Source organism: Meleagris gallopavo, chromosome 4, assembly GCF_905368555.1.
Source record: "Meleagris gallopavo chromosome 4, MGAL_WU_HG_1.1, whole genome shotgun sequence".
Classification (NCBI taxonomy): Eukaryota; Metazoa; Chordata; class Aves; order Galliformes; family Phasianidae; genus Meleagris; species Meleagris gallopavo.
Genome location: NC_139407.1, coordinates 62,449,559 through 62,469,213, shown reverse-complemented (window position 1 = coordinate 62,469,213; position 19,655 = coordinate 62,449,559). Strand labels below are relative to the sequence as shown.

The 19,655-nt window shown below is 37.3% G+C and overlaps 1 protein-coding gene across 6 annotated transcripts in view; it reads right to left on the bottom strand.

The window, feature by feature from the left end:
* Window positions 1-19,655, bottom strand: part of ZFYVE28 (zinc finger FYVE-type containing 28) — a 145,295-nt gene that overhangs the window by 57,575 nt on the left and 68,065 nt on the right. For 5 of the 6 annotated variants that reach the window (XM_085223594.1, XM_085223596.1, XM_085223591.1 and 2 more), the window contains exon 2: window positions 17,007-17,147. In XM_085223594.1, coding sequence (XP_085079720.1) covers window positions 17,007-17,147 — 141 coding nt within the window. Of the gene's footprint in view, window positions 1-13,772; window positions 13,823-17,006; window positions 17,148-19,655 lie in introns of those variants that run through there. The other variant, XM_085223595.1, reaches the window with a different exon arrangement.

Below are 19,655 nucleotides of genomic sequence, written 5' to 3'. Positions count from 1 at the left end.
TAAATAAATAAAAATCTATATTTTTTGTAATTCCAGTGCAGACTGCTGGTAGTGCTCTTGCCACAACATAATCTTAGTATCAATCCTATAACCACAAACTCCATCCAAAAAATAAACAAATCAACCAATTATGAGCGGCAATATTTATTACACAACCATATATGGTATTTTATCTATTGCTGTAATTATTGAAGCACTATTATATGAATGTGTCTAGCTTATTTAAACACATGAAACTACTAGAGAGCGTGCAAAGGAGGGCGACAATGATGGAGAAGGCTCTAGAGGGTGAGATGTGTGAGCAGTGGCTGAGGGCCCTTGGTTTGTTCAGCCCAAAGCAGAGGAGCTGAGGGGAGGCCTCATGGCAGCTGCAGCTCCTCACAGGGAGCTGAGGGCAGCGCTGAGCTCTGCTCTGTGTGACAGTGACAGGGCCTGAGGGAACGGCACGGAGCTGTGTCAGTGGAAGGGCGGGTGGGGGTTAGGGAAAAGGTCTGCACCAAGGGTGGTGGGCATGGAACGGGCTGCCCAGGGCAGTGGGCACAGCCCTGAGCTGCTGGAGTCACTTATTTAGCATTTGGTCAACGCTCACAGACATCGGGTCTGAATTTGAGGTGGTCCTGTAAGGAGACAGGAGTTGGGCTCAGTGATTCTACAGGACCCCTTTCAGCTCAGGCTATTGCATGAAGATGCCCGCACCAGGCTTGGCACTGGCACTCTTGGCCACTTGCTGAAGGAGCAGCAGCCTGCCACCACTTGCCTTCCTCTGGGTAAACTGGACTGAATTATGTGCAAATTAATAGGTAGCATCAGGGTGACGAAGGCAGATTAATGGCAAGTTACTATTTTCCTTCCTCCCTTCTCCTCCTCCTTCTCAGTTCTGTATAATACAGATGTAGATAAAAGGATCAGTAGAAATGCAATGTCTTAATTCCTTCTAGGTAGTACTCTCCCCACATCATTATACAGGCAAGATCTAGCTGGGAAACCAAAATATTTTGAATGTAGGTCACACAAGGAAATCAGCTCCTAAACCATTTATTTCACTTCTCAAAGTAACAGAGCAAAGAGCAGAACTGAGGTTTATAACATATAAATTGGAGAAAGTCACAACTCACTCGTGATGTATTTTAAATCAGTTACAACTGATCTATTTCAAGTGCAGGTGCTTTGTCTGTAGCTCTCTATTGGCTCCAGAGCAACAGAAGTTGGCACATCAGAATGAAAAAAGCAAGATTTCTGTTTTCAGGGTATTGGTATAAGTTTGCAAAGATCTTTTAATCTCTGCATCAATTCAGTATTAAAAGTAACCCTACCAGCTGAATTTTTACAATGGCTGCATAAAATGTAATAACATATATTAAAGCAGGGAACTCAGAAAAGAATTGCATTTGAATCTGATTTGTATCAGTTTAAATAATCCAGTCCAATTTTAGTTTAGGACATGATATTCCAACTGATTTTACTTGGCACCAAACTTGAATATGAGAAAGTATAGTTTCCCATTTCTTGTTTTCTAAGAAGCTGCACAGAAGAAGATTGAGGTCCATATTGAAAAGCCTTTCCAGATTGCCTATTTAAATAATCATTTAACATTAATATGCTCCTTTTCACACACTACCTTATTTTACAGCAACACGACAGACAGAACTCCCATTTCATAATCAATTACATTGTTACTTAAAATTTCTGATACACCAAAGACAGCTTTATGCAAATGGAGTGCAGGCCTCATACTCGTGTTCACCCAAGTTCCCAACTAAATCATCTCAGAAACTAATTACAGACATTATGAAATTTTGTACCTTAATGCACAAATCACATATTGTATCTGAAAGCAGTAATATGCAATAAAGATAACTATATTTTTACAAAGAGGTATATTCCAGTTCTTCAGTAAATCATTTGTTTACAGTGTAAAAGGCATTTGATATTTTTTCCATTTCTTCAGGAATTCCTAGAGCTGGCAGATGCTTCTGCTCTAAAACACCACCCAAGATCTGTCATCACATCTCCATATATGCCATGTTTAAAATAGGTTTAAGAAAGAAAAAAATAAGCAAAAACAAAAATACGACTTATTTGTTATTTGCACAGTACTAGCAAGTTAAACCATTGGCAATAAGGGTTTTAATATAATACACACTTTCTACTGGAGATAAATCACTCAACCTTTAAATAATAGCAGGTTTTTTTCAAGAGTTACCTGGCTTCACATTGGCAGCTGGTCACTGGGACAAAAAGCAACATGAAAAACACAACTAAAAAGATGATAGATAGATCCTAATCTATTGGTGATACTGGAAGATTAAAAAAATAATATTTCCTAGAACTTTAATATTTAGTAAGTGCTGAGACTGTTTTCGATATTCCAAATGCATAATTTAACAAATTCTCTCTACTGTGTTTATTTTATCCTACTACATGGAGAAGAAATCAAATACAGTTCTCCATCAGGTTCCTCCTCTGTTCCATTCCTTCTTCTTATGACATCCAGAGCAAAGAAACCTAAATAGGAAATTTAGAACACTTGCTACTATAATGATTTCAAATCTCAGCTGCTTTGAAACTGGAAGAATGCCAGCCAATTTAGACAGACTAGCCAATGCATTGTAAGCAAATTAGTCTTTCCTTTAAAAGAGCTTTAAGAAACATTCAATTTAGTTAATTACAGCATTCTGCTTTGTAAGTGAACGAATGGGTTCAGATACATGGCAGCACAGAGGTTTTGCTATAATTTAAGCAACAGAAATCAATTAGTTGGAATTGAAGTCGTAAATCTTTCACTTGATCCATCTTTCTACATAAAAGCCTCCGGATGTTAATGTATCCTTTGGTGGCTTTATCTGTTATCTGCTGGATCATTTGCATACAGGGATGACACTTCTGTTTCAGCTGCTCTCTTCAGGTTTTCCAGCAGCACAAAGGCCAGTGCTGCTTTTGGGATTTCTTCCAAGTTCTGCATTTCCTGGAAAACAGAACTTCCTGTAATGAGGAACATTTCCTTATATTTATTTTGATAGGAAATATAATGAGCAGCAGAGAGACAGTGAATGCAGTTAGCCGCAGTAGAGGACAAAAAGTTGGTTTATTTTTGGCCCAGCAATAATTGGCCATATACTCAATAATCAGAGCAAAAAGCCAACAGTAACCACTGCATTAGCCTTTGGATATGTAGAAAAAGAAGAGCTAATATAGCTCCATCTTAGCTATGGTCTAAAAGGTATGCTTCTGTCAATGAAAGGCAGACTTATCTAACCTTCCGTACTTACCCTTGATAAAATCTGTGCTGCCCTCTATGCCATTAAATTTAATATAATTTTCTTGAAATCCTCTACAAGAGGAAAGTAGCTTCCTGTGTTGCTAAGTACCTACCTCTCTGTTCTCCATTATTTGAATTACCGTAGTATCTAGCCATGGTAACACAGTCTGATAATATTACCATGAGCTCAACAGACAGTGTTTTTTAGCATCTTCATTGGAATATGTCCTTCAAAATTCCTGCTTCTTTTTCTGGCTTGACATTAAGTTGCAGACCACTTCAACAGTGTATTGCTGATGAAGAGAAGCGACTCATAAACAGAAATTACATAAAGGGACATATAGGAAGATCCTTCTCTAATTTAAGGAATTAGCTGGCACTCAGGTTTTTATGGCTTACTCTAAGCAAAACATAACAAATGAGGTATGCTTTGTAAGTAAACAGGACTTCAGAGAACACCCACATTCTGGCTTCAGAACCCCACAGGGTCTCTGCCAGCCCTTTTCAGTGATCACAGTCTCTTTCCACACAGCAACAAGTTCCACTGCTTTCCCTCCACCCCATTTTGCACAGATGTCAAGTCATACTTTCAGTCCCTTTTTTGTCTGATGAGCTTTGAAATTATTTCTCTCTGCTAACTTCTAGATGTTCCCCTTTCTAAAAGTAACTTCTGACTTTCCTCAATTTCGTACATTAGCTAACTCAACCTAGCACACTATAAAATTCTTCCAGAATTCACTGTGACTGAAAGACAGCTTGGATCTCTAGCAATTTAAACACTGTATCTCTCCACCACAGCAGCAACAATTGCTGCAGTCTGTGTTGAACTGCAGCAAAGCTTCTCTTCCCAAACAGCCTTGATGGCATATGCTTACAAAGGCACAGCACACTCCAAATAACACAGGTTTATTATCGGAAATGTTGATCTTATCTCCTTTATATGCTCCAATTTATTATGCATACACTGAAGAATTACATCTGCAAGCAGAGTAATTGATGCGTATGAGCTTGTGAAGATGGGCACCAGTTTTCAAACAGAAGTTGCAGATATTTGATCAGAGCCTCAAACACAACTTTTTTTTTTTTTTAACCAACAATTATTTATTTATTTCCAGACTAAAAGGACATTTTCACTAAGCCAGCATGCATTCTTCCAATGGATTACATTTATATTTGACTTAAACCTGCTCTGAGAGTCTCCCATTAACACAAAGTCCTAATCGTGGAATTAATTTCTCTCTTTTTGTGCTACCCATCCAAATATAGCTCTCAGTGAATACAAGAGAAATCACCATTTACAGAAGGGATGTTCCTAACTACCACCAAAGTGTAAATCGACATTAAGTAACACATCATTGCAGGGTATCCTCCCTTTGCAAAGAAGAACATTTTCAGATCTCAGAAGATCTCAGTGTTCCCGATGTCATCATAGGGAAAAAAAACAAAAACAAACAAAAAAAAACTTGTTTTACTTCTCCACACCAACAAGCCATTAGTTAATAACTGGCATGACAGCCTTAACTGAAATGAAGCATACCTGAACTCGTACTGAAGAACTGGGCTATCAGCACAGAGCTTTTTGGCCAAGCCTTCCTTCAGCAAGAAGGGAAAACTTAATTCTGTACACAGTAAAACAAGGTATTACTAGTATTACTAGATAAACACTGTGGATAGAGACACGCTCCTAAAACAGTTTGATAACTACTTGAGCTTTTTCCACAAAGACTCTACAAGATTTGTCTTGTAATAAAAGATGCTTGAAAACAATCTAGTAAGTAAACTGGTACTTCAACATCCCCTTTTATATAGTTTCATAACAACAGAGAAATAATTTCCTCTGAACATGGGCATGTGCTAGAATAAACATTACCAGGTTTCCTGGCACAGCAACCTCAAAAATGCCTGAAAAGGCACTGCAGGATCTTTCAAGAACTTTAAAGTTGGTATCTGCTTCTGAGCATTGCTTCAAAGGTACTCAGCAGCAGAGGCCAAGAGCAGAACAAGGAACGCACCATCATGACTTACTGCCACCTCTAGTAAATGCTACTGCAACTCTTTATTCCAAGCAAAATATTTTAAAATATTAATATCCCAACACAAGACCAAAAAACAGAAAGGGAAGAGAGTCCTTGGTTAGTTGATGGAGTTATTTGATGACCCCACTTATGGCCAAGCATTTTGTATTTTCCAGCCTCCTTGCTCATCATTCTATAGTCAAAAATAATGCAAATCACCAAACAATTCCCAACAAAGAAGAAAAGCAGTTAAATAGACATAGAAAGCATAGAAACAATAACTATTTTATTTTCTAATTTAAAAACATTTAGTGCTGCACATTTGTTTTTCACCAAGTTCTATCACTCTGTTGGTAACTTAACTTCTGGAGAAAAAAAAAGAGAAAAGCAAATGTAAAATCTGCAGACATAGCCTACTTTGGTTATAAAACCAAAAAAAAAAAATCAACATTTCTGATACTAAGAGTAATGAAATAAGAAATAATGTAATAAATTATTAAAAAATAAGATGAAACTACAGCCAAAAAAAAATCTTTTATCAGATATAAACAATGCAGTACAAGCATTCATTTTCTAGAATTTAGGGATAACCTTGATATCACCAATTAAATTAATCAAAAAATGCTTCTGTTTCATTTTTCTTTGTCTTTTTTTTTTTTTTTTTTCCAACAGACACTGTTGTCACTTTAAATCAAAGCGTAAAAGAGAACAATTTTCTCTGAACAAGGCTAGGCTCACTCTCTTATCAGTCAACTGCCCAGTCCTTCTGGCATGAATGTCTGAGTTTCCTAAATCTGTAGCAAGTCTCTTAAACATAGCGCCTGTGGGAATTTCTCTAGAGCCCAGCAGCTCTGTTATACTTCATGTAAACTCACAAACAGGTGCAAATCAGGATACCAGCATGAGTCCATCCTTATCACAGACCAATGAATAATGAATACCCAAGTGTTCCAGTTCTATTTGATGGAGAGATTCTGCCTTGGATTCCTACTTTTCCCCTCTGCTGTTCAAAAAAACACCCTTATTATCTACACTTTGGGAACAGTAAGACAAAGATTTTCAATTTCTTTAAGTTCATTTCTTCCCTATAGCTCAAAAATTGCCCGGCTGTCTCTTTCACTGACCTCCACTAATATCACTAATGCAACGTCTCAAGGGTTGCAAATTGAACAGACCAGAAACACTTGGCCATTACTTCTTCTAAAAGTACTCCGGGCTCAAGTCATGCTGTTTAACCTTTATATCATTTAACAAAATAACATAAGAAATAGATTCTTGCCAACTTCTAACCAGTCACAAGGTCTCAGAATCCAATGGAGAGTTTCTAAAAGCCTTAGTCTAACTTGTCTCATTTAATGGTATCTATTTCTGTCTAATTCCAGAGGAAAATGTTCTTCGATGGACAGATGCAATCAAACATGAAAATGTCACACCTCTGAATTGCCTCACCGTTCACAGTGATTACAGCACATACTCCCAGTTTGCACTTGTCAAGAATGCTAATGAACACAATTAGTATTCCCGAGATAATTTGCTGCCAATTCACTATGACACCATCATTGTCCTATGAGTTATTTAACAGCTCTTCACAGGTATCTTCTTCACCAAGAGATGTTCATTAAAGCTGACTTTCATTTTAAACACTGCTTTTTTCATCAGCACGGATACAATTCAGATAAAATAAAAAATAAACGGCCTGTTCTAGAGATCCCTGACTGTCATACCACTTGAAATTTTCAGATAAGAGAAGACACTTTCAGATTAGTCAGTTTTTAAAGATGAGCAGCAAACAGCATTAGGCCATTCTGCAGTATAAGCTGACAGGTAGCAACGCCAGCTCGAGAAGCCTAGCTCTTATCTCTCCCACTTTGCAGCTCTCAGTCTTATCTCCAGCCTGTACCAGGCAGTCTTATCAGCACTGGCAGCTTCCTTGTACACAGGGCATATGTGAAGGGGTTCAGTGCACTGATCCACAGTAATCCAGGTCATTTCCCTGGTAAAGTTCATGGGATGACACTGCAAATATTTGCATCAGTACAGGTGAAAATGAGGCTTCTTAGCTGTCTAAAGCTGGCCACAGCTTATTTAAACTGGCTCTGGATAAGGATCTATACAACCACCCCGCTCTCCACTCCTGGCTGTGGATACTCATCCAGCTGCACATCAGCAATTTTATACCATTGCGCAACCATACGTACAGCACATCAGTTTTGCTGGGAAAGCAACTCCAAAGATCTGGCTACAGGCAGGCTTCCAGGCAGACTCAACCCACCTCAGAGCTTGCTCCAGCCCTGCTGGAACACAAACCTGCTTTCTGGGACAGACAGACTGCTATAGGAAGGAGAGACAGATAAGGCTGCCTTCTGGGATAGCAACACAGACTCAGTTTAGATCACTTCTAACATGGAGTTCTGTTCTGAGGTTTTACCATGCTAAAGTGCAGGGATAGGAACAAGAATTGTGTGAGCTGGTGATGGAAAACCTTTATAGTAGCACTGTCAATGGATCATAGAATTACAGCCAAAAGGAATCACGTGCTATAACACCAAAATCCATATTTCAGGAAATGTTTTCAAAATGAAGTTTATCTTGTTTGCTCACACTCAGCCACGTATTCAGACTAGTACGGTACAACACCAGCCATCAGCCATACAGTTCTATCCAGCAATAGTTCAATTAAAAAATACCCAAAAAAGAGCCTAAAACTTTGCAGGTACATATTCTGAAACTGAGTTTTCAGGCTCACGAACATTTCAACTGTCAGTATATTTAACATGACTAATTTGAGAATTTCCTTGTAAAATAAATTACGGAAAGAGAATGCTGCCTGTTGAGGAATGCACTTAGAATTTGATTTTCTCAATTATAAAATATGATGTGCTTTTAGGATCTTATTTGCAATGCAGAATAAGTCAGACAACCACAGATATGTTAATTAGATCTACCAAGAGAGCCCTTCTCATTCCAGTTAGAGGGTTAAATTATTTCCCAGGCAAATTTGCAAAACCCCCACAGAAGCACAGATAATAAACAAGGCAGATCCTGAGGCCACTGGTTTGCAGAAATACACAAAAACAGTAGAATACTTTTTTAACCCAGCTACTGTGAAAATCTGAAGTACACATTGCTACATAAGCCTGATAGAATCCATCCTTTAAATATTTCTAAGATTACACCATCTCTAACAAAAAAAAAAAAAAAAAAAGAGAGACATTAGGTCAATATGACAGTTCGTCTCAATGCCTCTTGTATTTACGCAGATCAATTCACTGAGCTTTGCAGTCTAAGAATGATCACTTAGCTATTTTATCCCTGGGGCTCCTGAAAAATCACAGAATACAAACATCTGCTGCTTGGTACTTGCTTCTGTAAATTTCATCCACTGAAAACTTACTCATAGGACTGAACCAAAAATGCATATGGGGTACCCCATACAACAACACCAAGAACACAACTGCTGTTTTTCTCCTCTTGCCCTTTCTCTGAACAGGGAGCACTTCCACAGTATTGCCATTTGGGAAGGACCATGTACTAAGGTAATACCACTGCTGTTTATCTCACCACTGCTTTTAATGGAAGCAATACTATTTTGTGTAAGAAGCGAAAATCCAGCAGAAGTAGATGCATAAGTGAGAAAGTGAGCATTCTTAAACTAACAGAGCATTCTTCCTGCATAATTCATTTCATACAGATATTTGTTTTCCAAGGTGTCCCAACTTTTCGTGTGTACAAGTAGTGCAAAAAACTTGCAGGAACAAAGTCTACCATCTGCTGCCTGCCTCCAATAAACAAACCTAGGCTCATCATAAGCTGTTTACATATCAACCTTTTCCATCTTCTCTGAAGTGTTCCTAACTTACTAAAACATGTAGTACTTTGAGAAACTAAGTTATTTATAATTAAATGACTGTTGTAAAGTCTGCACCAATCATTTGAGAACATTATGCTGCAATGAGCTAACCCACATTCTTTCCAATGCAGTCTGAGGAAGACATAGATTGCATCTTTACAATGCAAAAGGAGCTAGGAGTTATGACTGAACTATTTATATTTAGTATTCTTCTCTCTATCTTATGATAAAGTCCCAATGACTGATCAACTTAGCTTAATGGCTAACAGTTTTTTAATTTTTCCTGTTAATATGCAGAAATCCTTGGTGTGCCCAATGTGTAATACATGTAGACATAGATCTGTATGCAGACTTTGTATAAAGACTTCCTTTTGTTAATAAAAACTTACAACCTATACATGATAAAAACAGGTTGCGAAGTATTCCACGAAATATTCATAATAATCCCATATTTGAAATACATAGGCAGTATTATTAATTAAGTATATTGCTGTTATATTCATCCAAAACAGGAAACAGTTAATGACTTATGAATGATTTCATATAGGAAAGTTTAACCTTTAGTTTTCAAAGCTTTAAGATCCCAATGTAAATTGAATTCCACTGCTACAGATTTTCTTTATGAAATTAATTTGTCGTCTTGTGTTTCTTATCATACTTATCCAGGATGAAAGAAGAATTAAATGATTTATTTTCTTAAATGATTAAGTGAAAAGGCATTTAACAGCAGAAAACAGACTTAATCGCCAAGGACAGAAATATCAAGTAAATAATTTGTACATACTCAAAATGGCTTAGGTTGGAAGGGACTCGAAAGACCATCTAGCTCCAACCCCTCTGCCATAGGCAGGGTTGCCAACCACTGACCAGGTTGCTGTAATGGTTGTCTCGGATCACCTCCTTGCTTTGCATGTGCCTTCATTTCTTCCATGACCTTCCCAGCATAGACATGAGGCTCACCAGCCTGTAGCTTGCTGGGTCTTCCTTTCTCCCTTTTATAAAAAGGGTAGCAATGTTTCCCTTTCTCCAGTCACAAAGGACTTCACCTGACAGCCGTGACTTTTCAAATACGATAGAGTGCAACTTGGTAACCACATCAGCCAGTTCCTTTAGGAGCCTGAGATGCATGTCATCCAGCTCCACAAGTCTTGTACATGTTCAGCTTTATGACTCTTCTCTGTCACTCAGCAGTACATCCCTCTTCCCCCACTGAAATCTAATTTAAAGCTCCAGTGATAAGCCCAGACAGCTTGCTATCCAACCCAGAATACTCTCGCCCCTCCTGAGCAGTTGCATCCCATCCAATGTCAACACACATAGTCTACTGAATCTATATTGTTGATCTTGCAAGGATGCTAGTAACACGTATGGAGAAGTTGAAGAAAGAAGGGATGTTGCAGTGTATTTAAGTCATAAGACTGCATAACTGGTTTAGATGCTGATATGTGAATTCATCCTGCTTTGCAATAGTTAAAAAAGAGAAAAGAGAGAGAGTAAAGAAAAATGGAAGTGACAACAATTCTCTGATGACAACATTGAAGAGTGTGGAAAAACTACAAAACTATAAAGCCCCTGAGAGTGAGACACATTAGATTAGTGCCCACAGAACTGGATCTGGTATATTCCATATCTCACAAATGCTGAGTAAAGTCAGTTTCAAAATGACCTTACACCCTAGCTAGTCCTTGTTTAGCCTTCAAATGCACAAAAATTGCCAGTATATCTCAGATACACCAAGTCAGCATTCAGTCAAGATACTGACACGTCCATTCTTCTTAATATGAAAAGTATAATCTAGGGCTCACAATCACACATAAGAAATAGAACATCTTTTTAAACAGTGTCAGAAGACTCAAATGAAGAACCTTCTGATTATTTCTGGCTTAACCTTTAGCAGCTGAGTTCTCTTTCTCATAAAAGAAAACACTTTTATTTTGGACAGAAATGTCTTGATAGAAAAAAAAAAGTTTTAGCTTTCTAATTGAAGCGCATATAAAATATTAACCTTGTTTTCCTGTTAAATGGCTGACTACCTCATCTTCCACCAAAGATAAATTATTTTTCCTTACAAGTTTGCATGCAAAGAACCTGGCCATCATGAGCAGATGGCGCAGCGTGACCGAGCATCACAAGCCCTTTCAGCAACAACCACCCGCCTCCCCAGCATGCGCTACTTAATACAAACACATCCCTCTTCACACTGATAAAAAATTAATCGTATTTTATATACAAAGACAAGTTTCCTTTTTTATTATTTAGTAACTTGTGATTCTAGCTTCAGCTTCATCCTTGTGAGACAGAAATACACACAAAATAAAGAAATCACACTGAAATACTTTCCATCCCTTGCTGCAGAGAAATCCCCACATGCTCTGTGACAGCTTGCTGCATGCAGGGATGGCTCTCCCCAGCTAGCTCAAGATGCAGCATAAGCATTTTTGGAATCCTGCAACCACTTCTGCACTCTTGGTTTGGCTGTTTTTTAATTAAAGAAAAAAAGAACCTTAGCATTTACAATCTTAGTTATGTACATGAAGCAAGCAGAGGCGAAAGGCAAGCAGACTGTCTACCTCATATCAGGCCATTGCTAACTCCTTCCAGATGTGCCCCATTATCAAACAGCGATGCAGTTTCATCTGAACACCAAAAAGCACCAGATCAAGAGACTGCCCATTTTTAGATTTCTCTTACCAATCCAATTCCAGCATCAGAACGCAAATAATATTTTAATGCTTATTTCAATGACGAAGGCTGGAATTCTTTTCATTTCTAAATTAAAAAACAGATTTTAGCACGTCAAGCTGTGACAAGGGAGGATCCTCAGAGGACTCCAGCAGCATTTTGCCTTCAATCTTTTTATTTGTTTTTCCCAAAGCCAGTTTTTACCCACTTTCCACATAACACAGGCAGCTCATGCAGCCCGTAGCTGAGAACCAGCTTGTAACAGGTGCGCTCCTACAAAGTAAGAGCCAAGCTCTGTTTTCCTCAGCACTTGAACAACAAGCAGCTCATCTCAAACTGATATTTTCAGTTGTTGAAATAAGCTGTAAGAAATAAGGAGATAAGTATGACTGGATGAAAGAGAGCATTTCTGATACCATTTTCACAATGTATTTTCTATTGTTACAGAAAGTGAGGCAGACAAATGATAACAACGAAATGTGTGTCAGCTTCCTCTAAGGGCTCTGGTTCCCCAGTAACATCAATTTATACCAGGATAGATAATGAGGTTCAGACTCGTAGGTGCCTACTTGGCCATCACTGTATGGACTAACCTGTATTTGTAAGTTGTACACTAAGGACTACATACATTTAAAGCCTGACGTCTCATCAAGTTGAAACTACAGAGCGATGACTCAAAAATGATGGACTTCCAATTTAAGGTATTCAAGTAGTGTTTCCCAAGTGGCTCCATCAAGCAAATAGCAGGAGAAGAGAAGAGCCAGTATAATGTTACCAGTCAATCATTCGTATAAGAGCTGAGAAAAATAAGGTTTCACAAATAGTAGAAATTTCTCATTTTACTACTCTGTGGCAAAGTGCAAGAGGTACCTTATCTCAGCGAGTAAATGTCTTGCTTCAGATCAATGCCCTGGCAGGGGCAAATTCCTTCCCAGGGTGCTTTAATGGATGGAATGACACAGTGCTGAGACATAACCTGCAGTTCAAGGAATTATTTTGATAAAACCATGCTGGGAACTGACTCATCTGCTATTCTGAGATCTTGCTGCTTTACAGAGAGAAGTAATTCTCAATGTACTAACCCAGCAAGTACTATGATCCTGGGAAAACTTCGCAATGGGAAGCTCTCACAAACCATTCAGTTTTGGCCTCTCAAGATCTTACAAAATCTCTGGGTTAGAATCAAAGGTGTTTCTACTGTTCATTCTTCAACTTAACCATGATCTGCCATATTTAACATTAAACCTAATTCCATTTAGATGACTGAGAAATCATGTTAAATAAATCTATCAGTTCATTTATCATAATATCAGTCAATGTGAAAATAGTAATGGTCATGACAAATACATTCAGAGAATTACCACAAATGTGCGAACGATTAATTAAGAAATATACATCAGGTATTGTTCCTCCTTATGAAATTCAATGGCAGAAAATGCCCTCTGATGTTGGGAGGGGTGGGAACCACACAGAAAACGACATCTACTACTAACCCTAAGATAAAAACATTTCAATTAGTTATTTGTATTGCAAATAGAAAAAAAATACTTGGATGAATGAGCACTGCATATTCCTCAAGACACACAGATGCAAACATCTTGGTTTGTTTTTAAGTATCTTCCCAGTATTATCATCAATCAAGTTCAACAAATCAAAGTATATCGCCCTACCTTTTGGGTTTTTTTTTCACTTAAGTGCAACACATATAACTTTTTATCATGCATCTCTGCACACAACAGAGGAAGTGCTTTAACCTGTTAGATATTAGCCACACTAAAAGTGCAAGACAACATATCTGTTAATACAATACATTCTTATAATACTTTGTTATTGACACGCAAACACCAAAGCAAAACAAGGGATATCATTTTTGCAGTAAGTTACCATAACCACAGCAAACCACAAAACACCACCTTCTTACGAATTGATACATTCTACTTGGCACCATGCTAACCAGTCAACTCACTGCATTTAAAATTCAAGCTGCAAGATCTTCGGTTTTTGCAAGTTAATTTACTGTAAGAAATGTGATTTTATCATCAGTGAAATGGTACTAAAGCAGAACAGTAAAAAAAACAACAATCAGAGTTGCAATTTATTTTTCACATCCTTGAAAACTGAAGTTCTCTGTATACGTGAAAAAAAAACCACCACAATCAAATTGTTGAAGTACCAGAGCTTCAGCTTGCCTTGACTGATATTGCTATTATTGATAAGACAGAAAATACCAAATATATCCATTAAAGTACACTCTCTAGGTAGAGTCCTTCTGTTTTGTCTGAATTAGTTTACATACTGCAGTAAACTTGGAACTCTTTTGAAACAGTTCCAAAAATTGAAAATATAGACAAAGATAGAAAGCACATCTCCTGTGTTACAATCAAGATCCAACAGAATAGAACCTCTTGAAAAAAGAATCAGTTCCTAAGACTTGTGGATCTGTCATAAAACAGCACTAACTTAAAGGCAGTTCTCTCTAGTAAACAAAACAGTAAAATTTCATAATATCACCTACTAAGGAAACACTAATTCACCTGAAAATAAACAACCTAAAAAAATTTTTTTTTAAGCAAGAAAAGGTAGTAGGTCAAGGGATTTCAGAAATAATCAAGTCTGATAGAAAGAAAGACTACGTATCTAGGAACTTTAAGGAGATAGTTTTTACCTAGATTGCAAATTACCTAGATTTAATGAATTATCCAGATTGAAAATGAGCTATACATCTTACTAACACATTTAAAAATCAAGGACAAAATACGAAGGAAAAAAAAAGAAATTTTAAGCATAAGGTTGAGAGTCTGTTTAGCTATATTTGCTGTGGGCACAAGACCTTTTTCAGAGACATCATGTGAAAGAGCCCATTTCACACAATGTAGCTGCTGCATTGCTTTCACATGCACAGCCTTGCACGACAGTTATTTTGATCCATCTGCCTCAAACACCACCATACTTCATCTGCAGCCCTCTCTTCTCCTCTCTTCCTATGCGATATTTGATTAGCAAACACCTACACTTGGAATCCTTTCTAAAATACTGCCCTTTATTCTGTGTTCTTTACACAACAAATTCTTAAGGAAAAAAAAAACAAAAGCATAACACAAATATATACTTTTTAAGCTGCTTACTACAAAATAATGCAAGGCCTGAACAGCAAAGTCATTTTTGAAATAACATTTGCCTATAATCTGACCTATACTGTAGAACACTGAAAATTAGAAATTGCAAAAATAGCTGCATAAAAAAATAAAACTCAATCTTTTCTTTCTTGTCCAGCAACAGATTGTTTTAGTAACAGCAATCTGTTAGACAAATGAAAAGAAGAAATTACCAGGCATCAGACTGTATTAAGAGTCATAAGACAGTGAGTCATTACACAGCAAGCCAAGTAAACTGACCAAGGACTATGAGAGCTTGCATTTCTTGCATTCCTACAGCTAAAAGATTCAGAGAAGCAATTCTCTGAACAGGAAGGTCTGTCTAAACTGCAATAAACAAATAGGAACACCTGTGCACCTGCCGAGAATCGGGGAAGAAGTTTTTACATCCAGGGATAAAGCATCAAGAATAAACTGTTCATCTACCCTTGTTATCAGAAAGCCTTCACTAGTATCAGTCGGGAAAGAGTTTGCCTAGGAAGTCTGTGGAATGTCCATTACTGGAGGTTTCTAAAAAGACAAGTCAGATAAGTTTGTGAAAGGTGGTTTAGGTATAGCTGATTCATCTCAGAGAAGATAGACATCAATGACTTTTTAAGATACCTTCACACCTATCTTTTTCCTCCAAGGTACTGAATTTTGACTGTTTCCAGTTTGGTAGACTCAAACTCCACATTTTTTTCTAGTGACAGTGCAGTAGGAAACCGAAGATAATCAAAGCACACAGAAGTATTAAAATTGTTTTTAACACAGTACAGTGGCTGACGGCTCTTTCTCTGTAAATGATCTTTGGTAAAGAAAGGAAAAAAAAACGCACTTTTTCAGTTACTTTCTTTTCCTTCCCTTCTTCATCAACAGACTCAGGTAACTCGACGCTAATACTTGTTATGTTGACAGGGCACTACTCTTCATATTTATCTCAACTTGATCACCGGTAAATTTTTTCTGCATTAAAGAAGTTTGGTACATTCCAACTAATGGTAATATAACAAATTCAAAAAAAAAGAAAAGTTGAAGCAAAACAAATCCTTTGCATAGGACTTAGATTTTTAAATATTCAGTGGGAATGATTTTTTATTACCATGGTCTCCGCACTTGCATTTCACTCAATTGACAGCAAGTGCTTACTTTTCATAAAGAAATCCTCCTGAGCGTGCTGAATCATGGACTCCAGGACTTTGCATTACGGCACGCTGGTCGGTGCGACAGGGAGGGTAAGTATGGAAGCATTTGTGCAAGAATGAAGTGTTCCACAAAAGCAGTTTACATTTCTAATTTATTGAATTTTATTGTTGAAAAAACTTGTTGTAGAATGGTATACATTGTGACATGGAAGTCATATTTCTCAATTATTTTTCAATTTCTGAATTGTTTTTCTTAACAAATCAAATCACAAATTCATCCAAGTTAAAGAACTAGATTTAACTTGTCTTTGCAGTCTCCAATTCTTCTCCCTTCAAGTCTTGCTTAAATTATAGCCATATTTTCAGCAAACAGTATGAGGAATCATTTCCTCAGTGAACTATATTATGCAACAAGAACTTAGAAACAGATTCATACTTTTGAAATACTTTTGAAATATTTACAAATAAATACCCTCTTCTGTTTGGTTCCTCAGGAGTTCCTTAATTCCAAAGCTTTTTATGTGAAGCAGATAGTATTCTTTCCAGTTAGCAAAGATACCAGCTGCTCTTACATAGCTTATTTACTAATTAAAAGCTATCAGATTTATAAAATATAAAAGCTAAGCATCTACAAATGATGTGGCTACTTTACACTGCCTAAAATGTTGCGGTATTTCTCTCATTCTAGTGAGCTCCATGTGCAAAGAAAAATCTTTATTATGTGCCCTCATTTAAAGGAAGCCATCAAAAAAACGCTTATGAATAGTGTTTTCAAAGAAAATAGGTTTTAAACTAATAAAAGGCAAATATCTACCAAAGTCATTTTAAAGGAATTTGACAATAAAAATTAATTCATACAATAAATAGCATTTAATGCACACAAAAATGCCATCTAAATCACGAAGATGTCATTTTCATTACCTGACAAGAACGAAACTGGTTGACCAGCAGTGTGCATCTCTGTGGGTCTTTTCTTCCATCTAAACTGTCCAGTTCAGCTGCTACTTGATTTAGTTCTTCATCGGCATAGTAGAACTGAGCAAGGAGCTGTGGGTCTGTTCTCTGTGTAGAAGAGATGCATAGAATATTGCGTTACAGAATATTACATTACTTTTTCGCAATTAAAAAAATACTCCAGTGAATTATATTGATTGTAATTTATTTTTTAAGTCATTTAAGCCAGATTAGTAGGGCATCAGCACAAAAAGAATGACATTGAGACATTTACATACACTCACAAAATCTTCCCAACTTGAACAAAAAAAAATCTCTCCTCCAACAAAGTGGGTATTATTAAACTACTGTTATCTCCAAAACCATCCTGGCATTCTCACCCACAGTAGCATAATTGCCTGGTGGACAAACAACTGAATCACAAGCTTTGTTTATTAAATAAAAGCTTGCTTCAATTTTGGCAAAACAAGACAACAACCACCACCTGCTGCCAATACAAAGCAATGCGAGGGGCCTTCAGGAGAAGCTTCTACAGCTGCTGGTTGGACTTGTGACCACTGCAGTGACTCCTGAAATCCAACCATCTGCAGAGGTTTATGGACACTGGCGAGATCCACCTGAGCATTCTCTTTTCTAGGCTAAGTTGTCCAGCTCTCTCAGGCTCTGCTCAGCAACAGAAACGGTGAGAGCACAGAAAGTAATGTGAAATATCATATATTCACAAAATACAGCTCCAGCAGAAAAAACCCTTTGGGCCTTTGCATTACACAAGCATTAAACCTACAGAGCTGTACAGTCACGCAGTTAACTACTGTGAGACCTGGTCTCATTAGTGATGCTACAGACCGCCTCACCGGTGCATGCTGCATGGTTTCTCAACTAGCAATTTAACGGCACAACAACAACAACAGCCTTCCCTGAAAGCAAACACACCAGCTCCTGTTCCTACATGTCCTACTTATGCATGGATATAATGATTTTAGGCTATCTTTCAGCTTTCTACACTGGTAGTTCACACCATTTGAACTGGAAGGCAACTCAGATATACTTTTTAAGTTGATGAAACATAGTAATAAAAGTAATAGTTATGAAAGTTAGGATTTATTTCTTTAAGCAGGAAACCAGTTGCTTACTACAAAATAAATGACAGAGAGCCTTGGCAATCTTTAGATTTTTCCTCCGCATTCTTTCAATGTTGTCTTTTATTAAGCAGCTACAGTACACTGAGCATAAGCTGTGAAACATTTAAATTTTGGCTCCATTAAAACCTTGATAGAAAAATACGCAGGGAGAGAGATAAAGCTTGTAGTATATGGGGAATAAACAAAATCCAGAATTAAGGACAGTCCGGAGAGACCCTAAAACTGAATTACTTAATTTGGTTGAGTTCAGCACTAAATTCTCACATCTTCCCTACCCTATTATTTTTATTATATCTGCTGTTTACATTTTCCTTTAGTATTTACTGACATCAAGAAAACTTTCTAGATAAAATCGTTAACCGAAGTCACAGGAATTCGTGCATGGAAGTGTGGCAAAACACAACTTATTTATATGCATCTAAATTGCACTGCAGAAACAAAATAAGGCAATTTGTTGAGTGGTCCCAAGCTAAAAAAGCAAATGTAAGACCAAGACAGTTAGCTCCCATGTGGCTGATCTTTTAAATTGGAGAAACAAAAGTTTTAATTGAGTTCTCTCTCCCATGTTATGTTTGTTGCGGATTAGTATCGTGATCCTTGATTAATTGTGTCAATCATGTGGGCCCTGGCAAGACAAAGCTGCATGAGATTTTAAATCTCCTAGCAGGGAGGCATTTAAATTCAATGGCCACAACTTTCTAAATTCAATTTGTACCAACCAGTATGAGAAAAGAGGTAGCACCATACTCTGTGCCAATTTTTGCTTTCAGTTTGTGCAAAACATGGTTCAAATGATTCCATCAGAATAGGTTACTGTTCACTGGCAGAGTAACAGTATTTCTCATCTTCAACTGTTTAAGTTAATAGAAAAACTATATTTGAGTGCACCTAACCTATTGCTTAATATTCTACTTATTTCCAGAATTAACCACATTTACAATCAAATTTGTTCATCTAGATTCTTGTTGTGATTAGCTGGATTCATCCTCTAGGTTTTGGATCTTGCCTTTTTCCACTAGAGCATCATGTGTTGCAGTTACTTCTGTTCACTTATTTTTGTATCCACAGACTGCAGGAACCCTTGTTGCCACAATGTCCTTGCACAACCCCTGCAGATTTTTGTTCCTGTTTTGTTGGGGTGATAACAGATAAAAAACATAGCCAAACACCACCCTGAACCTGGACTCTCCACATAGGAATCTCTCCACTGCACAAGAACATCTCGTATTCCCTCTGATGTTTTTCTGCATTTCACAAGTCATGTTCTAAAAGCCCACCAAGTGATGCAGGTTATCCTCATGTAGCATAATTGCCAGCATGTGACTTACCAACACAGGACTGCATTCACCACAGATTCAAAATCAGTTTTTTGTGCATTGGTAATCATTTATTATCCTCATTTATAAGATATAAATCAAGTATTACTCCAGTCAGTACAAAGGCAGGAATTGGCATATCATCAGTCACAGTAATA